Source organism: Oncorhynchus tshawytscha, linkage group LG05 (genome assembly GCF_018296145.1).
Source record: "Oncorhynchus tshawytscha isolate Ot180627B linkage group LG05, Otsh_v2.0, whole genome shotgun sequence".
In the NCBI taxonomy this organism is placed as follows: domain Eukaryota; kingdom Metazoa; phylum Chordata; class Actinopteri; order Salmoniformes; family Salmonidae; genus Oncorhynchus; species Oncorhynchus tshawytscha.
Genome location: NC_056433.1, coordinates 45,156,189 through 45,183,906, shown reverse-complemented (window position 1 = coordinate 45,183,906; position 27,718 = coordinate 45,156,189). Strand labels below are relative to the sequence as shown.

The following is a 27,718-nucleotide window of genomic DNA, read 5'->3' as shown; positions in this document are numbered from 1 at the left end:
TGTTAGGTTACAGCCTTATTCTAAAATGTATACAATTGTTTTTTCCCCTAATCAGTCTAAACACAATACTCCATAATGACGAAGAAAACAAATCGATTTTAGAAATGTTTGCTAATTTATTACAAATAAAAAACGTAAACATTACATTTACATAAGTATTCAGACCCTTTAGTCAGTACTTTGTTGAAGCACCTTTGGCAGTGATTACAACCTTCTTGGGAATGACTCTGCAAGCTTGGCACACCAGTATTTGGGGAGTTTCCCCATTCTTCTCTGCAGATCCTCTCAAGCTCTGTCAGGTTGGATGAGGAGCGTTGCTGCACAGATATTTTCAGGTCTCTCTAGAGATGTTCGATCGGGTTCAAGTCCGGGCTCTGGCTGGGCTATTTAAGGACATTCAGAGACTTGTCCAGAAGCTACTCCTGCGTTGTCTTGGCTGTGTGCTTAGGGTCGTTGTCCTGTTAGAAGGTGAAACTTTACCCCAGTCTGTGGTCCTCAGCGCTCTGGAGCAGGTTTTCATCAAGGATTTCTCTGTACGTTGCTCTGTTCATCTTTGCCTCAATCCTGACAAGTCTCCTAGTCCCTGCCGCTGAAAAACATCCGCACAGCATGATGCTGCCACCACCATGCTTCACTGTAACGATGGTGCCAGGTTTCCTCCAGAAGTGACGCTTGGCATTCAGGTCAAATAGTTCAATCTTGGTTTCATAAGACCAGAGAATCTTGTTTCTCATGGTCCTAGTCTTTAGGTGCCTTTTGGCAAACTCCAAGAGGGCTGTCATGTGCCTTTTACTGAGAAATGGCTTCTGTCTGGACACTCTACCATAAGGGCCTGATTGATGGAGTGCTGCAGAGATGGTTGTCCTCTTGGAAGGTTTTCCCATTTCCACAGAGGAACTCTCAAACTCTGTCAGAGTGACAATTGGATTCTTGGTCACATCCCTGACCAAGGCCCTTCTCCCCAATTGCTCAGTTTGGCCTGGCGGCCACCTCTAGGACAAGTCTTGGTGGTTCCAACCAAACTTCTTACATTTAAGAATGATGGAGGCCACTATGTTCTTGGGGACCTTCAATGCTGTAGAAATGTTTTGGTACCCTTCCCCAGATCTGTGCCTCAACGCAATCCTGTTTCAGAGCTCTACGGACAATTCCTACGACCTCAGCTTGGTTTTTACTCTGACATGCACTGTCAACTGTGGGACCTTATATATGTAGGTGTGTGCCTTTCCAAATCATGTCCAATCAATTGAATTTACCACAGGTGGACTCCAATCATGTCCAATCAACATCTCAAGGATGATCAATGGAAACAGGATGCACCTGAGCTCAATTTCGAGTCTCATAGCAAAGGGTCTGAATACTTATTAAGTAAGGTATTTCAGTTTTTATTTTGATAAATTTGCTAATTAAAAAAAAAAAAAAACTGTTTTTGCTTTGTCATTATGGGGTATCGTGTGTAGACTGCTGAGGTTTTCCCCCCTCCATTTTAGAATAAGGCTGTAACGTAACAAAATGTGAAAAAGTCAAGGGGTCTGAGTACTTTCCAAAGGCACTGTATAATGTCAGTACTATCAGTTAACAGCCACTGGCTATATTTAGGCCCATGACAAGTGAGACCTGGCTCGGTGACCAAGTGCCCAGAAGCAGAGCAGTTGACTTATCAATTACAAATAACTTTTCCATGATCCACAGCTCTGATCTGGGTCAGCGATTGACTCTGGTTTACCCATTTGAAAAGCGTGAGCAATTTTGGTAACCTGAGATTCTGTCGCGATCTTATATTGTAGACCATCTTCTTTTATTTATGTGCTGATATAATTCAGTAGACACTTGTCAACTGTGAACTCAATGGCCAATACAGTGTAGTAGTAATGTTATGCCAACATTGAAATCAGGTTCACCATTCATCAGTAAACTGGGATTGTTATGTTTTCACACCATTCTCCTGTTTAAATATATGCAAATCTTCTGTTCCATAATTGATCCATTCTCGTTGGAAGTATACATATCAAAATAAATGTTGCGTTACTCATCTTCACATGTACCCCTCAGTTTTTCGATTTTGAGGCAAACAAGTGGAAGTTCTTATTACCTACTAATAATTCACGATCCAAAACTTTAGTAACAGTCACCGCTGCCCTCTAGTGGTGATGGATAAAGTTGGCAGTGCACCTGTTTTTTTTGTAAAGGGAATTCATTACACAGTACATAGAAGGTAACACATTTCACAATTAAACACAATTATAACTTTTCCTATGTATTACTTTTAGGACAAGGAGCAAAGAGTCTGTATGATACGAATTAGCATAGAAAATGTAACTGCATTTAATGTAATACCATTATCCTCTGTTTCAACAAAGTCTCTGCAAAGCCAACCTTCTCACCGTCTCGGAGAGGGCACCATCTGTGGAGAGAAAGACATTCAGGTTAATACAATACAACATAAAGTCCTCCACAATGTCAATGCAATCTATGGTGCATTAATACTCACAAATGGCTGTTATTTAGTCACAATCATTATGAGATGATAATAACATATTATAAGGGGGTCATACATACTCGTGACAAGTTACAATGCCTTATAACCAGATCATAAGTTCTTATACCTGCATGCTTGAAGTAAGGTGTACCTGAATTAAATCTCAATTTGGGATTTTCTGAATCAACATGAGTCAACATGATAGAAATAGCCTTGATCCCCAAACCCTGGTTATCAGGTCAAAGTCTGGCTGTTACTTTGCATTGACATGACTGACCTCTTTTTCCTCTGCTGGACCACCAGGGGCTTCGTGGGTGCCAACTGTGGAGGGGTCAGGTAGCATGTAGAGCTGGACTTCCAGGGGTGTGATGGAGGTAAGGGGGTGGTGGAGGAGAGCTGGGTGCCTGGGGTGATGGATCTCCCACTGGGAGGAAATGACTCGGGAAAGAAGCGGCCAGGCCTGGTCCCACTGCAACGTCCCACACAGACAGACATATTCATCCTGCACATCACTTCTGTTCTCATAAAACTGAAGATCTAGGTTCCCCCACATAAACACATCAATCACAGTCAATCAATCAATCACTTTATTATCCCAGTTGGGAAAACTGTTTAAAAAAATGGACTGATGTGCTTCAAAGAAAGGTTTAGAGCTTCACTCTAAGAGCTCAACTCTGGCATTGTCTTTTGCATGACTTACTTCTGACTTGGAGGGAGCCTTCTCAACCCTTTGACCATAAAAGGATTAGCCTTATTGTTTCCTTTCTTGGATGAAGAACTGGGAACATCAGGGAGAGCGGTGGCCTGCATGGAAGAAGTCTCTCGATAGCCGTTACACCACACCACGTTGTTTTTGAATGTTGACAGGGAGATGTCCCCTAAGGTGGCACTCTTATTGGCTCGTGGGTGCCTCCTGATGACAGCGCTGCTTCTGAGTCGCTGGTTCCTCCGCAAGGCGTCCAACGAGGTGTGCGTTTGTTGCACTGTCAGCAGCTTGATGCCCATGTTGTTGATAGGTGAGTAGACTGTGCCATTTGGCTCATAGTAGGACAGCTCCTTGTCTCCACAATTCTGAGATGAATGGAAAAAGAGATCAAGTATAGGTAGAGGAATAGGGGACCATTTGGGACGTAACCAAGGTCTCCAGATTCAATCTCATGGTTCTACAGAGCATTCAAAGTATTGTTGAGCAATATGAATCATTCTAGTGTGGAAGTAAACTGGGAAGGTAAAACTTAGATGTTGGTTAACTCACTTGAAATGACCTTAGCATAGCGTGGCAGGTAAAACAGAGCATTTCATCATCTTGAACACTGTTGGGAAATCAGAGTTTTTCCTGAACTCAGTAACAGTGGCATGTATTTTAGTAATTAAACCTTACATAAGATTTCGCATGGACAGACTTTCGCTGGCTCTAATCTGTATCAACCAAAACTAGACATAATAGAATAGAAGAGAATCCTATCAATTTTGGGGTGACATTTACATCTGTCTTTTGCCTATGACGTGTATTCCAGGCTTTCTAGAATAAAGTGTAGCCTATTGGAAATATCATTTTTGAGCACGCATCTAAAAGTTCACATCATCAGACTGAAAGTAGCCTTTTTGCTTACCATGCAGAAGATAACTTTTTACATTCATCCGTCTGTTTGTGTTTGGGAAACGTGTCTCTTTTTTCAGATATAAGTGCATATTGTTGCTCCAAGTAGTCTCCAGTAGCGCTGTTGTTTTTACCTCTGATTGGTGGCATGGTAAAATTGAAGGGCTCTTCCTCGCAGCTTTTCAGCACCACCCATGTCCCCGGATGTGTAGGGATATGTGTGTGACAGGGGAAACGGCGCAATCGGTCACTTCTGTATTGTTCAATGAACCGCTCAGGGTCGTTGTAATGCTGAGATTGCGATATGACATCACATGTATTCTCTGCACACTCTCTTCTCTGATATGAAATTATTTTTCTGGAAAGTTTGTCCTTGGTGCAAATATCAATCCTGTAACTACATGCATCTTGCGACCAGGCACCGACTCCGTCATTGCTCTCTGTTTGATCATAGTCATCAACACAGTCATCGCCGACCTCCAATAAATGTGCAGTTGAAAGTCGATCCTGTTCTTCTTTCGCACAACATTTAATATGTCGTTTCATGACACTTTGCTTTTATCATAGCCTATAACTTCATTAATTGTGGCGTAGGATTTTGTAGGCCCATGTTCATGACATTGGTCCACATTGTTGCGTAAAAGACTCCAGTCCCGTTACATGGTAACCACAGCATCAGCCGACATGACGCCGTACAATTATGGACTTTTTAATTAACTATAGTACCATTTTTTATTAACTCGTTTTTTAAATTATTAATTCAACTTTTGAGGTATTTGATAATTGTCAATAAATGTGTCTTCGGGGCAGGCAATCAATTCGGGAATATTGCCTTAAAAAGAGGAGTGTCTTGCATATTTTTTTTGCATTGAATTGTTATAGCATATTTGTAACACATAGATGGAACAACCTTTGCAATATGCAATCAATAGGCCTAATAAATATAATGACCCAGGGCCTATATGCTATAGCCTACAATACCTGGGCATGCTTGGCCTACACTGGCTGGACTGTGTCCGATAATAACCTAACTCATCATGACGCCCTTCCCTTGTCAAATCAGATTGTATTGGTCACATACACATATTTAACAGATGTTATTGTCGGTGTAACGAAATGCGTGTGTCCCTTGTAAGAGGAAATATCAAATGACACATAATAGGATTCACCTCACATACAGTTATTACAATTACTGTACTTAAACCACATCTACATATGTATTAAGGAAAGAATGGGGGCTCTACTGGACGGGGCGCAAAAGACAAGCATGCGCAGTACCAACAACTTAGATTTAGACCACTTCCTGCTCCGAAAAGCTTACATTTATCGCGATAGATCCAATTTCGTACGTGGAGACGACGGCCTTGTCTTGGAATGAAACACAATCGCTTTATCTATCAAGAGTGAAATACATATTCGTCTGCCACTTTCGGAAAATATCAGATCGATGGGCTTTCTCTGAAACTGTAGCTATAATGGTCCATGACAGGAGTGAGTAAGCTCATGGTAAGTCGAAGTAGCTAACGTTAGCTAGCTAAATCTTGGTTTCGATACATTGTGAGCTTTCTAGCTAGCTAACACCTATAGATTCGCTGGCTAGCTACGTTAACGTGATTAGCTTCTCTATGTCAGATTACTTGTTGGTGTGTGCCTTTCTGGTCAACGGCGCTTTAGGAAGAAGTTGTCCACTAACGCTATCGACGTTAACATGAGCTAATCTCTTTAACTCGATACCAAAGATTTGTTTTGTGTCGATACTTGGTGGTTGCTAGCTAGCTAACGTTAGCAATCAACATGCGCATCCTATTTGTCTAGTTAACGCGCTTATCCAAAAACGACAATAGTAGGTAGCCAACTAGTTTCGTTGGCCAGCTAGCTGGCTACTCTAGTTAGTTAGCTAATTTAGTATGTGAACGGCGCGCTATTTTGTTGAGGTTGTCAGCCATTTAACATTAATTTGTTTTTGTCTTCCGTGTAAGTAACGCTAGCTAGCTAACACCAATAAGAACAACTAACGTAACGTTTGTCAGTTGACGTTATAGCATGATTGACCAGAAATTATGAATCGGATCACTATTATCCACTGCAGAGGGATAACGTTAGGTAACTCAGATGGCTAAAATGCCACAGACGTTGATGCTGATGCGAACGCAAACACGTTAGTGATCAGTATGAATTAGTTAGCTGACGTAGGTAACACTTGTGCATGTCGCGTTCTCTAGCTAGGTAGCAAGCTGTCTTGGGTTTTAGGTCGTTGCTTGGTGCAGTGAGATGACTAAACTATCACACGAGACAGATACCATGCCTGTCTGTTGCAGCCAAACCCGTAGGTTGTGTGAAGTGTCGGATGGGGTTATTGACCAGTTTTAGCCCGGCTAACCTCTCCTTACTGCTTTATCGGCCTGTCTGTTTGGTCATTAGGGCCCATAAACTGTCCGTAACATATTTGTCGCCTAATTACATTGTTTCTGCAGAGGAACCGCTGACCAAAGCTGCCAAAAAGCCTCCTTCCGTTTGTAAGCACATCCTCTAACCCTTGTTGCTATTTAAAGCAGTGATCTGGCGGCAGAGGCGCAGACTTTTAATGTTGTCTGGTGTGTGGCTGGGCTGATGTGATGCAATGACGACTGCAGATTGTTTCGAGCTTTTCATGTGTGTGTGTGTGTGTGTGTGTGTGTGTGTGTGTGTGTGTGTGTGTAGAGGATGAGAAGAGCACAGGTGCAGCAGCAGCGTTCAGGGCTGTGAGCTCAGTGACTCTCTCTGTGGGCTCAGGATGGCGCAGGGAGGCCCTCAGTTAGACTATCACATCCTGCAGGACCTCAAGCAGCGCTTCCCCGAGATCCCAGAGGGAGTAGTGTCCCAGTGCCTTCTGCAGGTATGCTACCATAGCCAGACAGCTATGATCACACGCAATAATAGTGTGTGTCCCAAATGACACCTTATTCCCTATAGTGTATTACTTTGGCCGGGGCCATATGGACCTTGGTCAAAAGTAACATTTAAGCCCTGTTGCCACTGGCTCTTAAAATTAGGGCCAAATTCGAGCTGGCTCGAATGGAATTCTCAACTTCGAGCTGGATCTAAGGAAATCCGAGTCAGCGCAGCCCAGTTTCACAACTGGTGCCAGTTCGATTAGAATTCGGGTTGGGGATGCTGTTACCATGCAACCACCAAGCTGATCACTGCTGGATGCGGACAAAACGTTTTGCTAGCTCTTCTGAGCACATGGACAAGCAGTACTGCAGTAGTTAGACATGAAACAAATTACCACCATAGCTGTATCCTTTATTAATTTATGCACTAAACAATAACCTTTATGAGAACAGAGCCCTCAATACTAGTTAGCTACCTAACATTAGCTAGCAAATCGGTCTAAAGAAGCGAACAGGTATTTTAGCTGGCCAGGCTCTATCGAAAGCTAGCTAGCTGTCATCTGGTTTGCTTGGATAGCTAGCTAGCTAATAGACCATGGCATGAGAGGTAGGAATTAAGCTAGCTAGCCTTGTATGCTAACGACAACGCTAATGTCAGTGAGCTAAATACATGGCTCTGAGTCTGGCTGGCACTGGCAGGAGTATGGGGTAATGTTAGTTACAGGGGAAATTTCATTCTTCAACATCTCGCTAGCTAGAAGCCAGCTGCAGTCACATATTGGCTGCCTAGCAACATTATATAATTTATCATTTCCGGAGGCAGTGGAAACGCTTTGAAGTCAACCTAGGTTGGGCCCATTTAAGGCCAGTGGAAAGGGGCTTTAGTGTACTGCATAGGGAATTAGGGTGCCATTTGGGGCTCACTCAGGCTACAAACATGCACTGATTCTCTCATTGAAATGCCTGTATGCTGCTTCATGGATCTAGGCTTACACATGTATGCCTATATATGAAGTTGAACATCGCCTCCCGAGTGGCACACTGCATCGCAGTTCTAGCTGTGCCACTAGAGATCCTGGTTCGAGTCCAGGCTCTGTCGCAGTCGACCGGGAGACCCATGGGGTGGCGCACAATTGGCCCAGCATTGTCCGGGTTAGGGGAGGGTTTGGCCGGAAAGGATGTTCTTGTCCCTTCGCGCTCTAGCGGCTCCTGTAGTGGGCTGTAACTACCAATTGGATACCATGAAATTTGGGAGAATAAAGAGTTAAACTTTTTTTTAAACATTGACAGTTGTTTGTGTGGTTTAGTTGATGATATGTTATGACCCCAGGAAGTTAGTATGCCTCTGTTTTTCTACTGTAAATCGACAGACCAGTGACCCCTATAGAACTACAACATCAGTCTGGGCCCCATCACTGAACCTTTTATCCTGTCTCCTTTCCTCCTCCAGAACAACAATAACCTGGATATATGCTGTCACCTGCTGGCTCAGGAGAGTAACAGATACCTCTATGGGGAGTACCAAAGTCCGGAGGAGGCCCGCCTGAGCCGGAACCACATGCTGCACATCCAGCTAGGGGGCTACCCCCCCTCGGAGGCGGGCAAGGACAACGGAGGCGGGCGCTCCCTGGTGCACAGCTCCAGTGACGGTTACATCGAGCCCCAGCGCGTCGGCTTCATGGAGCCCCTCTCGGCCCCCGCCACCATAGCCCCCTCGCTGGGGTACAACCCCTTCTTCATGAATGACCACGGGGGGCGCACGGCCAGCACCCCCACTCCGCCTCCCGTGCAGGGAATGTCCCCTACCTACTCGCCTGTTCCTCGCTATACCATGAACCCTATCACTGTCACTCTGTCCCAGAACCTGCCCAATGCCCCCCAGGCCCTGCAGATCCCCGCCGGTCACTATGGCAACAGTGGCGGTAATGCCCTCTACATCCGGCCCTCCCCCTCCCAGAGCCCGCAGCCCTCCCCCTGGCCCTCGTCCGGGCAGCCTGTGTATCAGCCCTCGCCCTACACCACTCCCACCTACCAGTCCCCGTATAGCTCGCCCCAGCACCAACCCCAACAGCAGGTGCAGCCCCAACAGCAGGTGCAGCCCCAACAGCAGGTGCAGCCCCAACAGCAGGTGCAGCCCCAACAGCAGGTGCAGCCCCAGCTGCAGCACCAGCAGCAGGTGCAGCACCAGCAGCAGGTGCAGCACCAGCAGCAGGTGCAGCACCAACATCAGCACCAGCAGACCCATGTCTTCCTGCCCATCAGCCCTCCCACCTTGGCCAGCATGCCCTACCACCACCAGCAGCAGCAGCAGCCCATCTACCGGCCGTACCTACCCAAGAGCTCCCTGAAGAACCAGATTGAGATCACCCTGGAGGGCCCGCGGCCCCGCAGCAACTCCCCCGTGCACTGCCCCCCGGGACAGACTCTCTACATGGCTACCAGCCCCTCGCCCAGCTCACCCCAGCGGGGCCTCAGCCTGAGCGGGGGGGGCTCTGCCACCTTCCACCCCGGGGTATACCTGCACCAGTGCCCCGCGCGGCCCCGGCCCACTTCCTCACCCCAGCCAGGCAGCCAGGCGGGCTACACCTTTAAGATCAAAGTGTCCCCAGGCCAGGCCCAGCAGCAGAGGCCGCTCTCAGGTTCCCCTCCAGTGGCCTCCTCTCCTGAATCTCTGCTCAACATGGTGGACCAGGGGGAGCATCACGCGCTGGCCCCGGCACCCATCCTGCCCATCTCAGCCCTGCCCGGTAACATCGTCAGCCACATCGCCAACCGCATGCCGCGCCGCTCCAGCTCGGGCTCCGACGACTACGCTTACACCCAGGGTAAGCACGGCTTATGAACGGATACGTGTGTGTGTGCGCGCGCACGCTCACAGAACCATGTATGTGTATGCGTTCCTGCACATCCGCATGCCGTATCCGGCCCACCTCCCGACCCGTCCCACCTATTTGAAGCCCTGTCTTCCCACCACTGTGTCCCCCAGCACTCCTGCTGCACCAGAGGGCCCGGATGGAGCGTCTGCTGAAGGAGCTGCTGATGGAGAGGCAGAAGCTGGAGCAGCTGAAGGCAGACGTCAACGACATGGAATACGACGCCCTCCAGAGACGCTTCAGGCGAGTCAACAGCACCAGCCTCATCCCCCGGGTAAGAGGGACACACACACACACATACGGGCATACACGCAGAGCAACACGCAGATGCATAGGCCCCTAAACACATACATCGGTGAAGTTTAAATGCATGATCACGTGCACGCATATACACACTCCTTTTGAAGGCATAGTACTTAAAATGTTTTCTTTTTTGTACACACACACCTTTGAATGCTTAGGCACACACACACCTTTGAATGCTTAGGCACACAAACACGTTTGAAGGCACACATACAAACACACGCACATTAGCTACATGTATAAAAAAATATATATATATTATATGTATATATTTCTGTGAAATTTGTATACAAACAGTAAATCAATGCAGGGTATAGAGTTGTCTCAATACAGAGTTGTCTACATTTGTATTTTTTTGGTCTCATCCAACCCACCGGTGTTCTGCGGCTGTTCCAGCCTGAAGAGATGACCCGGTTGCGGAGTCTGAACAGACAGCTACAGATTGATATCAACTGTACCCTGAAGGAGACTGATCTTCTGCAGTCTCTAGGTACACACACACACACACACACACACAGAAACACACAAACAGGCGTTTGAAGATGCAAATGTACAAGAGCACACATTCAGGTGTCAAAATAATTGATGCTGTATGAGTTGTGTAATTTGTCATCAGGGAAGTTTGATCCGCAAGCCGAGAACAACTTTTATAAGAACATTCAGACCGGTCCGGTGGTACCGCCCAAGCCAGGAAGAAAAGGTGAGATACAGGATGTCGTCTGTTGTACCACTGTAAACATTGGTAGGACTTTCTTTTTAAGGGGGCAATCTGTGGTTGGTACATCCAGTTTTTGGACTTAAATGAATTATATATGCCCTCTGTTTCTTGAATAATATAAATTGTAAATGCTTCGTGATCTTCGTTAAACTGTCGTACCCCATCCAGAGCCAAAATAGAAGCTTGTTTTTCTCGTAAACCAACACTGTACAACAGGGCTGCCCAACCCTCTTCCTGGAGGTCTACTGTCCTGTAGGATTTCAGACTAACCTTCTTCCTGGAGGTCTACTGTCCTGTAGGATTTCAGACCACCCTCTTCCTGGAGGTCTACTGTCCTGTAGGATTTCAGACCAACCCTCTTCCTGGAGGTCTACTGTCCTGTAGGATTTCAGACCAACCCTCTTCCTGGAGGTCTACTGTCCTGTAGGATTTCAGACCAACCCTCTTCCTGGAGGTCTACTGTCCTGTAGGATTTCAGGACAACCCTCTTCCTGGAGGTCTACTGTCCTGTAGGATTTCAGGACAACCCTCTTCCTGGAGGTCTACTGTCCTGTAGGATTTCAGGACAACCCTCTTCCTGGAGGTCTACTGTCCTGTAGGATTTCAGGACAACCCTCTTCCTGGAGGTCTACTGTCCTGTAGGATTTCAGGACAACCCTCTTCCTGGAGGTCTACTGTCCTGTAGGATTTCAGGACAACCCTCTTCCTGGAGGTCTACTGTCCTGTAGGATTTCAGGACAACCCTCTTCCTGGAGGTCTACTGTCCTGTAGGATTTCAGGACAACCCTCTTCCTGGAGGTCTACTGTCCTGTAGGATTTCAGACCAACCCTCTTCCTGGAGGTCTACTGTCCTGTAGGATTTCAGGACAACCCTCTTCCTGGAGGTCTACTGTCCTGTAGGATTTCAGGACAACCCTCTTCCTGGAGGTCTACTGTCCTGTAGGATTTCAGGACAACCCTTTTCCTGGAGGTCTACTGTCCTGTAGGATTTCAGGACAACCCTCTTCCTGGAGGTCTACTGTCCTGTAGGATTTCAGACCAACCCTAATTTAGCAGTTTTGATTCAGCTAGTTAAGGTCTTGTTGAGCAGCTAATTACTAGAATCAGGTGTGTTAAATTAGGGTTGGACTGAGAACCCACAGGACGCTAGGATCTCCAGGAAGAGGGTTGGGCAGCCCTGCTGTACAGCCTCAAAACGTGGTTAAAACTATGATTTTGGTTTCATGGATGGTCAGTCCTTGCATCTATATCTCTTGAGTTTGAGAGTGGTACCAATTCTCCAGCCCCGTACCTCAGCTGTTTACGAAAACAGTGGTGGGGTGTCTGCTTTGTTATTGTTTGAACAGCCGGTTTCCCCTCTGCGGTATAGCCTAGCTCTTTCTAACTTGTTTTATGCATGTATGAGCCTTTTTTATAATGCCTTGTATTACATTTTACGGAATATTGCTTGTTTTAGTTTTTTCCTCAAATTCTCTCTGATCACTCCCTATCAGTAGACCAAATGTGATAAATGATCGGGTGACCATGCCTTTTGTTGATTTACTTTTGTGTTGCAGAGACTCCCTGTGTGGACATTCTCCAAATGTTTTTGAAAGCATTTCCTTCTCAGACAGGTCTTAAAATGGTGCCGTGTGTTTGTATGATTGATGTGTGTGTGGTGTAATGACATTAATTTAATTTCGTGCTTGATATTGTAATTTTGGGTTACCTCACCTTATTCGCCACTAAATAGTCTCACCCTCATTGGTGATATACGACAGCCATTTTGCACCAGAAGGCTCACCACTACCACACCAGCTATAGCAGTGGAAGGATTGTGGCAATTTGATCCTGTATATGACAGTAGTAGGATAAAGGAGCAGGTTATGCATCTAGCCATGACACCAGTGTGGCCGACACCCCTGCGCTTGCCATGAATGCCTATGGGATCCTTGCTGAACAACGAGTTAGGCCCTCTGTTAACATCCCATTGGAAGGACTTTAAAAAACAAATTCCTCCCCTGTTATGTTTGGTACTGTGATGATGAACCGGTCACGCCAGTTTTGCAGAGGGCGAGACCTGCCTCTTCATTTAGATGAAACCAGTGGGTGAGCAGTGCGGTTTCGTGTTAGGCTCGCGCTGCTCAGAATAAAATTACGCTGGTTCAGTTGACAAGATTCCGTTGCGCGGCTCACGCCCGAGAACACTTGATAAAGTGGCATGCTGTCTTCTCCTGCCGGCAAAATGCGGTGTAGCGTCTATTTTAAAAAAAACTTTTCCTAACGCCCCAGTTTACCTCTGTAAGACTTGTGGTATCTGCTGTGTTTGTTGGTGCGATACTGAGTAGAGCTGGGAATCGCCAAGGACCTCACGAGACAATATTATCACCATATGTAGGTGCCGATGCGATATGTATTACGATTCTTACAATTCTATATGTATTGCAATTTAATGTTCTAAGCATATTGCTGAGAAAACAACAAGTTTTGGTTAAGGAAATTAAAGTGCTGAAAACATGCTTGCTCACGATTGAGAACAAACTATAGGATGAAACATACAGGAGTTTTGGGGGCAGGAACAGCTGACTAGCGCTAGTTAACGCTAAGTACTGAAGTAAAAAAAAATTTAAAAAATAAGTATATATATATATATATATATACTTGGAGTCAAATATATATATTATCGTCCCAAAATAATATTGCAGTATGTACAGTGAAAAAATGTTTACCGTAAAGTGTTTCATGAGCTGAGCTATAAAAAAAAATATCTCCAGACATTTTCCATATGCTCAAAGCGTGTTTTTACGTCCCTGTTAGGGAGCATTTCTCCTTCGCCAAGATAATCCATCAACCTGATTGGTGTGGCATATCAAGAAGCTGATTTAAACAGCATGATCATTACACGGGTGCACCTTGTTCTGGGGACAATAAAGGCCACTCTAAAATGTGCACTTTTGTCACACAAACCAATGCCACAGATGTCTCAAGTTTTGAGGGAGTGTGCAATTGGCATGCTGACTGCAGGAATGTCCACCTGAGCTGTTGCCAGAGAATTCAATGTTAATTTCTCTACCATAAGCCACCTCTAATGTTGTTTTGGAGAATTTGGCAGTATGTCCAACCGGCCTCCCAACCCGCAAACCAGGTGTATGGTGTCGTGTGGGAGAGCGGTTTGCTGATGAACCGAGTGCCCCATGGTGGCGGTGGGGTTATGGTCTGGGCAGGCATAAGCTACGAACACCAATTGCATTTTATCGATGGCAATTTGAATGCACAGAAATACCGTGATGAGATCCTGAGGTCCGTTGTGAGGCCCATTTTCTTTTAAGGTATCTGTAACCAAAAATTAACATCTGTATTCCCAGTCATGTGAAATCCATAGATTAGGGCATAATGAATGTATTTAAATTAGCTGATTTTATGGACTGTAACTCATTAAAATCTTTGAAATTGTTGCATATTTAAATTTTGGTTCGGTATAACTATCGATCATTTTATTTCTCCCCACCCATTACTAATGCTAAGACTGTATACGGTGCATTTGGAAATTGTTCAGTGCACTTGACTTTTTCCACATTTTGTTACGATACAGCCTTATTCTAAAATTGATTAAATAAAACATTTTCCTCATCAATCTACACCCAATACCCCATAATGACAAAGCAAAAATAGGTTTTTAGAAATGTCTGCAAATGTATTAAAAGTAAAAAAGAGAACCGAGAAACTTCCAGAAGGACAACCATCTCTGCAGTACTCCACCAATCAGGCCTTAATGGTAGTGGCCAGACGGAAGCCATTTCTCAGTAAAAGGCACACGACAACCCGTTTGGAGTTTGCCAAAGGGCACCTATAGGACTCAGATCATGAGAAACAAGATTCTCTGGTCTGATGGAACTCTTTGGCCTGAATGCCAGGAAACATGGCACCATCCCTACGGTGACGTATGGTGGTGGCAGCATCATGCTGTGGGGATGTTTTTAAGTGGCAGGCACTGGGAGACTAGTCAGGATCAAGGGAAAGATGAACGGCGCAAAGTATGGAGAGATCCTTGATGAAAATCTGCTCCAGAGTACTCAGGACCTCCGACTGAGGTGAAGGTTCACCTTCCAACAAGACAACGACCCTAAGCACAAAGCCAAGACAATGCAGGAGTGGCGTCGGGACAAGTCTCTGTCTTTGAGTGAACCCAATCGAACATCTCTGGAGACCTGAAAATAGTTGTGCAGCGACGCTCCCCTTCCAACCTGACGGTGCTTGAGAGGATCTGCAGATTAGAATGGGAGAAGCCTCTCTCATACAGGTGTGCCAAGCTTGTAGTGTCATACCTAAGAAGAATCGAGAATGTAGTCGCTGCGAAAGGTGCTTCAACAAATACTGATTAATGGGTCTGAATACCTTCTCTTTTTTTTTACACACATTTCTACGCTTGTTTTTGCTTTGTCATTATGGGGTATTGTGTGTAGATTGAGGGGGAAAATACGATTTTAATCCATTTTAGAATAAGGCTGTAAAGTAACAAAATGTGGAAAAAGCCAAGGGGTCTGAATACTTTCCGAATGCACTGTATGTTCTTTGTTAATGACGCTAAGCCTGTATGTGTGCCCCTCTCCCAGAGGGAGAGCAGAACCCCAAGCCTGCTGTCGTGGGGCCCCAGAGGGACGAGGACTTTGAGGGAGCCCAGTGGAGCTGTGAAGAATGCACCTTTCTCAACCACCCTGCACTCAACCGCTGTGAACAGTGCGAAATGCCGCGCTACACCTGAACCGTTCCGGACAGTAGTCCCCCCCCCCTCCTCCTTACTTCCTTTTCCTGTAAACTCCTCTGCCCATGTTCTTGTGTAATGACCCTCCTTCCCTGTCAATCTATATATAAGCCCCTCCCACCTGTTGAGGAAGAGCCACCCCCTCACCCCCCACTCCTTTTGTCTCATTAGAGGAACTCACCCATGCACTTTGACCCTTCACCCATTGGTGAAAAACATTTTCCCAGGATGAGGACAGCAGGAGACTATTCCCATGGCAACCCAAAAGGGAGGGACTAGCTGTATGGACAGTAGCAGTGGCTACAGAACAGCCAATGAAGCGTTTTTAGAATACGGAGGAGGCGGCGTGGTTTATCCGGTGAACATTCCGTTGCAGAATGAATGAGATTGTCCTGTTTACACGACTGAGCCCATTCCCAAACCCTACCGACGGGCGGACGTTCTTTCCCTTACAAAATGACCAGGGCTGCACTCTCTGGCAGTGGGACAATGCAATTGCATAAAGAAAGGGTCTGATGAACTAATCCTAATGTAGATTATACACTGTATCAGCTCTGTACCAAGAGCTCCTTCTTTCATCGAATGAAGAACACTAAAGAGGCTTGCATATGAATATATTCCTGGTACTTTTATGCATATTATGCCCACACTGTATTCCATGTTTAAAAAAAAGATTTCCCCGTGCAAATGCCTCAAGTTACTGTACTTAATAAAGGAGCTGATTCTATGTGACTGATGCTTTATGCCTGGAATATCTTTCCTGTAGTTTAGTGGCATTTCATTTAATGCACTACTGCTTGCTCTGATGTGGTTGCCCCCCTTTTGCAAATGAAAAGCGCGCACACACACACTTGTCTTTTTCCATTACCTGTTTTATTGTGATAGTGAACAAACTAATAGGCGGCAGCCATACGGCAGCAGCAATCCATGCTCATCCACTCTCGGCACGCACACACTTTCTACCTCCAAGCACACATGCATTCCTACACACTCCATTTACCTGTATTGTTTTTAATGTAAAGGCCAACTAACTTTCATTTTAAGATGTTATGGATCAGGAACTGTAGTATATCCTAGACAAATATACTCTTGTCTTGAATACAGAGTATTCAAGACGAGCGTTACATGAAATTGTGAATAGGGTGCTGTTTGGGATGGTTTCAACCAATAAGAGGCATTGCATGGGGAGTGTGGGAGTGACTGATCATATCGCTCCAGGCTTCTCTCTCTCACACACACACACAATGGTAATTTGTCTTCTTCACACACATCATTGGAGAAAGTGGCTAAATGGCTCAATGTCAATGTGGGAACAACGGCAGTGATGTAATTCTCCACAAAACTAAACATGCTTACCCAGACATACTCATCCACAGAGTTTAAATATTTGGGCATTGACCGAGACCCTACTTTGAACAACAACAGAACATTAACATGTCCAGCAAAATCGGATATGTCTTTCAAATTTCTGATACATCAAGATGAATTTCCATGCAATGATCTTCTCTCACCTATTGTATAACCAGCTGGCCTCAAGCCAATGAAACATAAATTAAGCCCCTTCGATCTCTATGTAAACCAGCACTGAATATCCTTGACAGGAAATCACATTACCATCGCCATAGTAATCGCCCCAAATACAAAACTTTGTTTTCTCAGTTGTCTGTCTAGCTTATAAGATTATCAACTATGTTGCACCCCCACCTCTGAAAGATTTTGTCATTTTAAGCTCTGAACACAGCCTGGTCTCCGACTAAGCGTAACATAGTACATGTAAATCCGGGACACTGAAATGAATATGTTACGTTTGGTATGGTTACATAAGACAGGTGGTTACTTATGGTAAATATGAAAGTTGGGTGGGTGTTTAATGTGAACATCTAGCAACCCAAAGGTTGTGTGTTAGAATTTCATCACGGACCATTTTGGCTAATTAGCAACTTTTCAATTACTTACAACTTTTTTCGTTAGTTTGCAACTACTTAGCATGTTAGCTAACCCTTCCCCCAACCCTAACCTCAACCCTTTTAGCTAACTCTTCCCCTAACCTTTAACCTAACTCCGAAACTTAACCCAAACCCCTAGCCTAGCTAACGTTAGCCACCTAGCTAGAATTCGTAACATATTGTGTGAAATGGGTGATGGACATCCACAACTTAATACATACCACAGAAAACACAACATATCAAACATGTCAAATCTTATATGATACTAAATGGAGTGTCATGGATTTGCATACAGAATCAAGCAAAACGCTTTGAGACCAGGTTGCGGAACAAAACAGCAGCGACCTGAACCTCAACAATTTTTTTTTTTTGTGTCATTCCTAAAAGGAATGGAAAGTCAGCATTCTCCACCTCAGTCATCAGAAAATGGAATTCCCGCCCGTCTACCTTCAGAAGCACGAGCGACTTTAAATCCTTCTCCATGGAGGTTAAATCAAAGCTTGGATCAAGGTGCATCAATCCTGCAGACATTGACTAATTCTTAATGCACAAAAGTCTCAATGTGTTTTATTCTATTAGTTGTATTTTATGTTTCCTGTGTTTGTTTTCATCTGTTATATCACATATGTCAAACTCATTCCACAGAGGGCCGAGTGTACTTGATTGATGGATTAAGGTCACTAATCAGTAAGGAACTCCCCCCACCTGGTTGTCTAGGTCTTAATTAAATGGAGAAAAAAAAACCCAGACACTTGGTCCTCCGTGGAATGAGTTTGACACCCCTGTGTTATATTGTACTATACTACTGTATGAGTGATGTGTGTGGATTTAGGTATGTTTATGGATTTCGTATTGCTTAGTTAGGGACTGTGGATTAAAATTAGCCGTGTTGAGCGTATTCTGGTGCAAGCATCATATTTCACTGTCTGAAACGTGTTTTTATTTGCACATTGTCCCTTTAAATAAACTACTACTACTTCTCTAATTTACTGTATTAGAAATGCATTTACCACACAAAAGCACCTCTAACTACTCTATTTACATATCATACAACTGCTGCTATTCGAAGCAGGCACAGATGGGGTTAGGCCGTAGGGTACAGTTGGTTTTCGATTAGAGTTGGGGGCTATAAAAAATCTGAACTCATCACGAGGGGCAGCAGTGGATCGCAGGTCTGCGTACCCACATCCATACCCACGCAGGCAGTCAGAGCTGGCCCTAGCCTTTTGGGGGCCCTGAGTGAAATTTAGTTGGGTGGGGGGGCCATCCTGTGAGCATTTTTAGCGTCCCCTCTTGACAGCAGAGAGGAAAAAAAGAGTTTTAGAGTTTCAATTTCCTGCAATTAGACGTAGAGAAAATGTTGCCGTTTTAAAAGCAAGTTTGTTGCAATTCTACACATTTTGCCATGGGTGGAGAGAATCAAGAGTTTTACAACTAATTTTCTGCAATTCTACACATTTTGCCTTCCCTTCATCTGCACGGATCTAGAGGAGCAGTATAGGTAAAAGCAAATGACTCTATGCTGCCTGCCTTAAACCATCCAATCTTCTTTTAGATTGGCACAGATTAAATAAAGGCACAAGCAAAGGTAATCACTTATGTGAGTGGGGGCGATGTCATGCATCCTTGATTCCTTTTCTTAGGTGAGTCACCTTCCTTTCCTCAAGATCAATCTGTCCACCTGGCCCATCCCTCTGCTCTCCGATTGGTCTGTGTGTCCGTCACTCTCAGCTGTCCCTTCTCTGTGGTTTATTCATGACAAAGCATTGTGCTGCCAATTCCTACTGGAGTTCCTGCATTAAAGGGGACCTACTGTTGGCTCAGAATGTGGACATGATTTCACTGGTGAATCTGATTGGTAAGTAGTATTCCATTGAACTGTCTGATTGGCTCTTTAGCCTCACCAATTGGCCTATGGCAGATGTCGGTCACAACACAGGCGGAGATGCCTGTGGAGGCCGCAAGCTCATACTGTGCTAAAGCGTGTCCCTTTAAGTCTGGTATAGTACAGTATTGTAAAGGTTTGAATGTATAGATAGACACTACTGTTGTTGATTCTCCAATTGATGTGTGTGAACATGTGTTTTCTCTACCAGTTCGATAAGGTTCAGTGTTTCAGCTGCTTTCACAGCGAGTGTGGGGGGAAATGAAGTTGTGTAGAGGCCTCTCCTCCTCTCTAATCTTGCAGGGTTTAGTAGTAGTCGTCATAGTTCTTGGGGTTGAGGCAGTAGAGAATGGCTCCTCCAAAAGAGAAGATGGTGGCCCCACAGGCGAGGCCATAGCCCCAGTTGAACTCGTGGTATATCCTCAGGCTGACCGTCTCAATGAACTTAACAGGGTAGAGGATCAAACTGCAGACCTGGAGCACCACTGTTAGGGAGAGAGGAGGAATGGGCGTGAAGGAGAGAAATGGAGCACATGAACTGACACAGAAAAGGAGAGAATAAGGCAGATTCAATAACGTACCTGCAGCGAACAGCATGACAGCGATGGGCCTGTAGCAGTGGCTCCTGGAGCCGAACCACACTGACACCAGGGCCACCAGGAAGGAGAACAGGATGAGGGCTGCACCACCCAGCAACAGAACCAGCGTGGCAATCTGCCAGTCTGAGAGAGAGAAGAGAGAGAGAGAGAGAGGGGGTTAAGAAAACATGTTCAGTTATGGGGGGGGTCACACAGCCACAGTGAAAAATGCCACAGCCACCGACATGAAAGTCATGCAGGTGAAAAATCAAATTGCACACACACCATCTGGGAACAGAGGGCTTCCTATTCCTCATGGGTATAGGAAGAGAATTCTGAGAATTTGACTGAGATTTGCAAAGAAAATGTTTTCGTGGGGGTTATAAGCCTAGTGATCCATGTTTACAGTGTGGCGTATGGTCCAAGAATGTTAACCCTGCACTAAAATCAGATCTTTCCCCCAACACAGAAGAATGGACTAAAACGAACAAATGCATGCACGCATACTCTCTCTCTCTCTCTCTCACACACACACACACACACACACACACACACACACACACACACACACACACACACACACACACACACACACACACACACACACACACACACACACACACACACACACTCACTCACTCACTCACTCACTCACTCACTCACTCACTCTCTCTCTCTCCGTCCCTTTCTCACACGCTCTCGCTGCTAGGTTTCTTAATGAATACCAGTGCGGCAGCAGAAGTAGACAAAGTAATTATCTGGATGACTCCGGTAATAGGTATCCATCCTGACTGCCCGATGCAAAATCAGCAGCAGTCTCAGCGTTTCATTCAGAAGAACTGCAAAACATTCAACTAAAGTAGAGACCAGAAATAGCACTCGCTGGAATGCTAACAGGGATTGGGGGGGGTGACAGGGAGAGAGAGCTACTAGCTAGGTCTACTATATTGATCCACTTCTCTGCATGTATGGAATGAAAAATAATCTTGGTATAATAAAAATGTTGGTGGGTTGAGGAGTAAGGGATAGAAATGCTCTGGAATTTAATAGGCGGTATTTGGGGAGAAAGCTGGGATACAATGTGCTCCGTGGTGAAGTTTCCCCTCTGTGCAGATCTAGGATGAGATCTAGGATCAGATCGACCAGAAGTGGGGGAAATGCAAAATGACCCAAGATCAGCGTCTACTTGGGCCAACTTCACCCTGCGATAGAATGTTAAACAAGCATAGTCTCACATAGCTAGCTGCTAGACACTCTTATCTAACAGGCTAGACTGTGTGGGGGGTAAACTGGCTTCCAGGCACATAATCTTAGTAGACTGAGTGGGCTATCAAGACTGATGGACTGCTGAGTGATATAACTATATAATTGTTGGGAGTAACAGTCTGGACTCTGGGTGGGAAAATGGCATATGTAAACAAACAAGGCGATGTTATGATGGGGTTGTTGATTACCTATAAGAAATATATGTTAACAAAGTAAATACCATCACAGAAAGGGTTTGGTTTCTAATGATAAAATATGCTCATAGTTAGACATGTTCATGTTCATTACAGTCACAGCTAAACAGGATGATGCATGGCAAATTATTAACCCCTCTATAGCAATACGAGAACCATCAAACCATTCGACAATGAGAGAATGTGACAGCGTGTAAGCCGCTTCAACTACAGTTCCGGTCCTCGTCGTCGGGGGGGGTTCATTCCATAGGCCGAGCTGCTCGAACATAAACAAACATTCACTTCTTTGACCAAATATGGCTCCTACAATTTAGAGTTTAAAAATGGTCCTGTCATCCATCACAGGAAGCTGGAGGGAACCCACAAAACGCAGAGCTCCCTGCGGCCTCAGTGCTTCCATAACATGCGGTACTGACTTGGAACGACCCTTGACCTCTCATTTGCAGCCACCTCACTGGCTGCCTCTCCGACCGCAGGAGCTACACTAACCCCTGTCCGTCTGTATCTAATCATTCTTCTAGTCATCTCATAGTCATTTCGGTCATTTTTTCCCTATCAGACTACAGCTGAAATTGGAAGAGCTACTGCGGTTCTTATCAGTCTGTATCAGTTGTGTAACAGCAGGATACAGAAACTCATCTCAGCAGCTCAGAGATTTGGAACGGACCCACATGTTCTGCGCGAGAAATACAGCCAGAAGTCTCAGTGCTTGAAGGACAGGAAGGGCTAACTATTAATCTGGGGTTGAGTCACAAATGGCACCCTATTCCCTATGTAATGCACTACTTTTTGAGCTCTGGTCAAAAATAGAGCACTATATAGGGAATATGGTCCCATTTAGGATGCAACCTAGGTACTGTAATGATGACAGATGGAAATGGTGATATGCAAGATCCAATCTGATCGGTAATTACATCTCCCTGTGTGTATTTCAGGAGCAGCCATCCCTGTTAATCGAAAAATCTGTATTGGCCTTCAGGGCCCCTCTCGGCCTGAGACAGTAGAGGGAATGTGTCATTTTTGTTGTGGTCCCGGACAGGCACACCTGATTCTACTTGTCAACTAATCGTCAAGCCTTTGAGAAGTTGAATCAGATGTTTTTGGTGGAGGCTACAACAAAAATGTGTGCTGTCGGGGGTACTCGAGGACCGGAGTTTGGAAGCACTGTCAAAAGGAGAACCCTTTTTGGTTCCAGGTAGAACCCTTTCTTTCCCCTTCTGTGGAAAGGGTTATTTTAGTCATTAATGTTATTCACTGTATATATTTATTGTGTCACTATTTCTATTAAAAAAATATATATATATTTATCTTTAACTCCCCCCCCCTCCCCACAGTTCCCCAAGAGCTGCCCCTCAACCATCCGAGACCCTGAGAGGAATACCAAAATAAATGGTCTATTGATTCTGTATCCTCACAACAACATCTGCAGAGCTTCGATGATTGTATGCACCAAATATTCAACATTTTGTTGGTGGCAAGAATTCTATATAATAATTTCAACTGAAAAGACTTGAATCTTGCGTTGTTTTATATATCAACTCATACACCCTGTACCATGGAATCGATACGTCAAAAATCTCTTCCCAACCCTTTTGAAATATGTAGAGCCGTGAAATGTTCAGAAAATATTTACTAAATAAACTAAAGTCAAAAAATAATAGGGCAACAATAAAATAACAATAACGAGGCTATATACAGGGAGTACCGGTACCGAGTCAATGGTTATTACTGGTTAGTCAAGGTAATATGTACATGTAGGTCAGGGTAAAGTGACTATGCATAGATAATAAACACCCTCTCACTCACCATCAACAAAACAAAGAAGATGATCGTAGACTTCAGGAAACAGCAGAGGGAGCACCCCCCTATCCACATCCAAGGGACAGCAGTGGCGGAGGTGGAAAGTTTTAAGTTCCTCGGGGGACACATCACGGACAAACTGAAATGGTCCACCCCACACAGACAGCGTGGTGAAGAAGGCGCAACAGTGCCTCTTCAACCTCAGGAGGCTGAAGAAATTTGGCTTGTCACCTAAAACCCTAACAAACTTTTACAGACGCACAATCGAGAGCATCCTGTCAGGCTGTATCACAGCCTGGCACGGCAACTGCACCGCCCTCAACCACAAGGCTCTCCAGAGGGACTGCACAATGCATCACCGGGGGCACACTACCTGCCCTCCACGAAACCTACAGCACCCGATGTCACAGGAAGGCCAAAAAGATCATCAAGGACATCAACCACCTGAGCCACTGCCTGGTCACACCGCTACCATCCAGAAGCCGAGATCAGTACAGGTGCATCAAAGCTGGGACCGAGAGACTGAAAAACAGCTTCTATCTCAAGGCCATCAGACTGCTAAACAGCGATCACTAACTCAGAGAGGCTGCTGCCTACATTGAAACCCAATCACCGGCCACTTTAATAAATTGACCACCAGTCACTTTAAACAATGCCACTTTAAATAATGCCACTTTCAAAATGTTTACATATATTACATTACTTATATCATATGTATCTACTGTATTTTATACCATCTATTGCACCTTGCCTATGGCCGACTCATCCATATATTTATATGTACATATTCTCATTCACCACTATAGATTTGTGTGTTTTAGGAAGTTGTTGGGGAATTGTTAGATTACTTGTTAGATTACTTGTTGTTCTACAAGGAACTGATAAGGGTTCTACCTGGAACAAAAATGATTCTACCTGGAACCAAAAATAGTTATTCAAAGGGTTCTCCTGTGGCAGGGTACCCCAACTGGCGGAATTTGCAGGCAGAATGTGGCCCGCGCGACATTACCTAGGTTTTACTGAGAATTGTGCGAGAAACAAAAAACATCCAGTCGGGAGCAGTCCTGTGGCCGAAAACAGCTTGCTGATGAGAGAGGTCGAAGGAGAACGGCAAGAATCGTGCAAGCTAACAGGCGGCCCACAAGGAAACAAATAACAGTGCAGTACAACAGTGGTGTGCAGAACGGCATCTCGGAACACACAACATGTCGGTCCTTGTCACGGATGGGCTATTGCAGCAGACGACCAGAACCGGGTTCCACTCCTATCAGCTAAAAACAAGAAGAAGCGGCTCCAGTGGGCACGCGATCACCAACACTGAACAATTGAGGAGTGAAAAAACATTGCCTGGTCCGACAAATCCCGGTTCCTGTTGCGTCATTCGGGAAGGCAAAATTAGAATTTGGCATAAACCCAATCCTGCCTGGTGTCAACGGCCCAGGCTGGGAGCGTTGGGGTAATTGTGTTTACACAATGTTTTCCTGGCACACGTTAGGTCCCTTGATACCAACTGAGCAACGTTTGAATGCCACAGCATATCTGAACATTGTTGCTGACCAGGTGCATCCCTTAATGGTTACAATTTACCCTTTGTCACATGGGTACTTCCAGCAGGATAATGCGCCATGTCACAAAGCATGTATTGTCTCAGAATGGTCCCAGGAACAGGACCATGGGGTGTTCAGTTTACTTGAGTGGCCTGTACAGTCCCCAGACCTCAACCCAATAGAGTATCTTTGCGGTGAGACGGAACGGGCTGTTCGCAGCATGAATGTAACGCAGTCCAATCTGCAGCAACTGCGGGATGCCATCACGTCAGTATGGTCCAACATCCCTGTGGAACATTTCCGACACCTTGTCGAATCCGTGGCCCAAATCATTCTGGAGGCAAATAATCCTGGAGGCAAAGGGGGGTCCGACCCGGTACTAGATGGGTGTATCTACTAAACTGGCCACTGAGTGTATGCGATCATATACACATGTAAGCAAGGTTTGAAATGATTATATTTTATGTCTGTTTGGGCTTCTTGCAGTCAATTTGCAGTCTACAAATGATTTGTAATTGTGTACCGGCCCCCTGACCATCCGCTCAAGAAAAATGTTAAAAAAACAACCCCTATGGGGTCAGCCGAAGACCCTTTTTAGGTTCCAGATTGCACCTTTAATTCTCAGAGTGTGAGGAATAATATGGTGCCATTTTGGGATGCAGCCTGAGTCTCATATTCCCCATCATCACCTCTGACTGAACTAGAAGCAGTGCTAATAATGATGAGCGCTGCCTGCATAGTGCTCACACACTCGCTCCACATTCGTTGCGCCCCTCCCACTGGACTGGCATCAGCACAAAACGTCCTCACAGAGACACTCCATATTCCTGAGACTGTGTCAACCCCTGCATGTTTTGTATCTCACCCGACCTCTGCCCTGTGTGTGTGTGTGTGTGTGTGTGTGTGTGTGTGTGTGTGTGTGTGTGTGTGTGTGTGTGTGTGTGTGTGTGTGTGTGTGTGTGTGTGTGTGTGTGTGTGTGTGTGTGTGTGTTGTGTGTGTGTGTGTGTGTGTGCATAATAATAGAGAGGGTCATCAAAAAAAAGAGAAACCGTGTGTGTGCTTGAGTGTAACATCCAAACGTCACCCATTTCCATTTGTCATCTGCGTTAGCAGAATGCTCTTTGGCACAGACATATAGGACATCAACAAACATGCACATCTATGCACAACAACCCTGCAGAGCTCATTATTTAAGGGTGCCAACCTGGTAATTGCAACACTAACACCATTTGTGTAATGTCCTGGGCTTAACACCAAGAAAACCTGGATATTGGGAGAAGAAACTGACTGATTACTGTGAGTCAAATCAATATGTAAGCCTAGTGCAAGGCCAAGCCTGACAAAAATAGCAGTTTGCTGTGTGCAGTTAATGTGGCCTGCTGGCTGCTGCTGACATGGAGACTCCATGTCTTTATAAGGAATCAAGCTGCACTTTGTGTCAGAGTGACAGTAGGAAGAAGCAGGGACAAAATGACCTTCAGTTACTCATCACAGAAACAAAACAGTGTTGTCAGACAAACAACAACAAAAAACCTACTTTCTGCCTGCACAACACACAGGACAACAATCAGCAGGCCAAAAATAACTCGATAAAAAGGCACATTAAACACACGTGGCGGAATAATCGAAATACAGATTGTTTCTACAAAAGATTCTGTGCTGGATGAAAAATAAGTCCCCTTTTCAGAGAGAAACACAGCATTTCTCGAATGCGGCACTTGTTGCCCTGGTTACACTTATCTTTGGATCTCTGGGACGTTCGGTTCTCAAAGTTTCTCTTGCTCCATGGCCGGCGGAGGAACCCCAACAAAGGCTGATTTTGTCGGCAACAAAAGCCCAATAAAACCCCAGCTGCACCACCGCTCGCAAGGCATATTACCCACATCATTTAGCGGCACGCTGGGCAAATAGAAAAGGGGGTAACTGGGAACTTTGTAAAGTCTCGTGTACTTATATTATAAGTATTACTTTGAAATAAACTATTTTTAACTGAGAAAAGACAGCTGTTTTAGAGTGCACACATCTTAAATGGGGAATGGGGGAAAATGATGCTCCTGCTATTTCCTTTTAGCCCCATCCACCCCATAAATTGTTACTGAGCAGAGAGAAAAACAATGTTTGTGCTGATGCACCAGTGGACTCAGCAGCAGAGGATCCATTGTCATTTCTGAATTAATATGCATCTCAATGGATGCTTTGAATATGACTGTGGGTACCAAAAATATCCCCAAATCCCCCCAAAATAGAACCCTATCACATGTTCCCTAATCACAAACACAATATAGATGCATACGGGCAATTTGAACAGTTAAAACACAGTCATAACTGTTGACTTTAGTAAGCATGAGGAAGGTCTCTCTCACCAGTCTCGAGTGTGGTGTTGCACTGCCATGTGTCCGAGGTGACCGGCTTCCAGCAGGACTCCCACAGAGACAGGTAGTACTGGTTATCCGCCGTTACCCACGCGGGGCTCAACACAGCCCCGACATCCAGACAGAGCGCGAGGAAGACGCACACCAAGCCCACCAACTTCAGGGGCGTCAACGCCGATACGCGCACTTCCTCCATTCCACTCCCGGATGAAGCCATGGATGGCGGATTGGGTGCTAAACAAAAGGTTTGCGGTTGGGTCGCAAACCAAGAATTTTGGAATTATCCCCCGCGGTATGGAGAGTGGGCAGCCTCTGCGCGTCAGGGACGCTGCTGCAGCCGTACCACAACTGCTGATGTGACTGCACTGCACATTGCTGAAATATCACAGAGCGGCACCTGCAGGGTCACCCCCCCCCCCCTCCCATTTTTTCTCTCTCTCTCGCTCTTTCTCCCTCCCTTTCTCTAACTCTCTCCCCCTTTCTCTCAGAAGGAAACAAGGGCTATGTAATCTTATTTTTATAATTGAACCTAACCGATTCTT

At 45.3% G+C, this 27,718-nt stretch overlaps 3 protein-coding genes across 4 annotated transcripts; 1 reads left to right on the top strand and 2 right to left on the bottom strand.

Moving 5' to 3' along the window:
- Window positions 1–2,007: 2,007 nt before the first annotated feature.
- Window positions 2,008–4,674, bottom strand: LOC112251534. The gene is made up of 5 exons (XM_024422518.2): window positions 4,093–4,674; window positions 3,735–3,792; window positions 3,180–3,550; window positions 2,757–2,948; window positions 2,008–2,404 (listed from the first exon to the last, which is right to left on the bottom strand). Exons 1-5 carry the CDS (start codon window positions 4,623–4,625, stop codon window positions 2,326–2,328), a joined length of 1,233 nt encoding a protein of 410 aa, XP_024278286.2. The 5' UTR covers window positions 4,626–4,674; the 3' UTR covers window positions 2,008–2,325.
- Window positions 4,675–5,333: 659 nt separating this feature from the next.
- LOC112250635 (TGF-beta-activated kinase 1 and MAP3K7-binding protein 3) lies at window positions 5,334–16,319 on the top strand. 2 transcript variants are annotated; one of them, XM_024420952.2, is made up of 7 exons: window positions 5,337–5,585; window positions 6,780–6,954; window positions 8,403–9,777; window positions 9,939–10,099; window positions 10,525–10,618; window positions 10,745–10,828; window positions 15,439–16,319. In XM_024420952.2, the coding sequence occupies exons 2-7, from the start codon at window positions 6,853–6,855 to the stop codon at window positions 15,585–15,587; spliced, it is 1,965 nt and encodes a 654-aa protein (XP_024276720.2). In that variant the 5' UTR covers window positions 5,337–5,585; window positions 6,780–6,852; the 3' UTR covers window positions 15,588–16,319. The 2 variants fall into 2 exon arrangements, with proteins under 2 accessions (XP_024276721.2, XP_024276720.2); XM_024420953.2 differs by lacking the exon at window positions 6,780–6,954 and having other exon boundaries at window positions 5,334–5,585.
- A 122-nt stretch (window positions 16,320–16,441) lies between these two features.
- Window positions 16,442–27,549, bottom strand: LOC112250637 (transmembrane protein 47-like). Its single transcript, XM_024420954.2, has 3 exons — window positions 27,168–27,549; window positions 20,000–20,140; window positions 16,442–19,903 (listed from the first exon to the last, which is right to left on the bottom strand). Exons 1-3 carry the CDS (start codon window positions 27,391–27,393, stop codon window positions 19,725–19,727), a joined length of 546 nt encoding a protein of 181 aa, XP_024276722.2. The 5' UTR covers window positions 27,394–27,549; the 3' UTR covers window positions 16,442–19,724.
- Between the last annotated feature and the right edge of the window lie 169 nt (window positions 27,550–27,718).

Excerpts from the sequence above, each read along its gene's own strand:
- LOC112251534 (XM_024422518.2), bottom strand. The coding sequence starts at position 4,625 with ATGAAACGACATATTAAATGTTGTGCGAAAGAAGAACAGGATCGACTT. Across the intron at positions 3,793-4,092 it reads AAAAAGTTATCTTCTGCATG|TGTTCAAGATGATGAAATGC; the intron begins GTAAGCAAAAAG and ends ATTTCCCAACAG. Across the intron at positions 3,551-3,734 it reads CTATGCTAAGGTCATTTCAA|AATTGTGGAGACAAGGAGCT; the intron begins GTGAGTTAACCA and ends CATTCATCTCAG.
- LOC112250635 (XM_024420952.2), top strand. The coding sequence starts at position 6,853 with ATGGCGCAGGGAGGCCCTCAGTTAGACTATCACATCCTGCAGGACCTC. Across the intron at positions 6,955-8,402 it reads TGTCCCAGTGCCTTCTGCAG|AACAACAATAACCTGGATAT; the intron begins GTATGCTACCAT and ends TTCCTCCTCCAG. Across the intron at positions 10,100-10,524 it reads GCACCAGCCTCATCCCCCGG|CCTGAAGAGATGACCCGGTT; the intron begins GTAAGAGGGACA and ends CGGCTGTTCCAG.
- LOC112250637 (XM_024420954.2), bottom strand. The coding sequence starts at position 27,393 with ATGGCTTCATCCGGGAGTGGAATGGAGGAAGTGCGCGTATCGGCGTTG. Across the intron at positions 20,141-27,167 it reads CAACACCACACTCGAGACTG|ACTGGCAGATTGCCACGCTG; the intron begins GTGAGAGAGACC and ends TCTCTCTCTCAG. Across the intron at positions 19,904-19,999 it reads TGTCATGCTGTTCGCTGCAG|TGGTGCTCCAGGTCTGCAGT; the intron begins GTACGTTATTGA and ends TCTCCCTAACAG.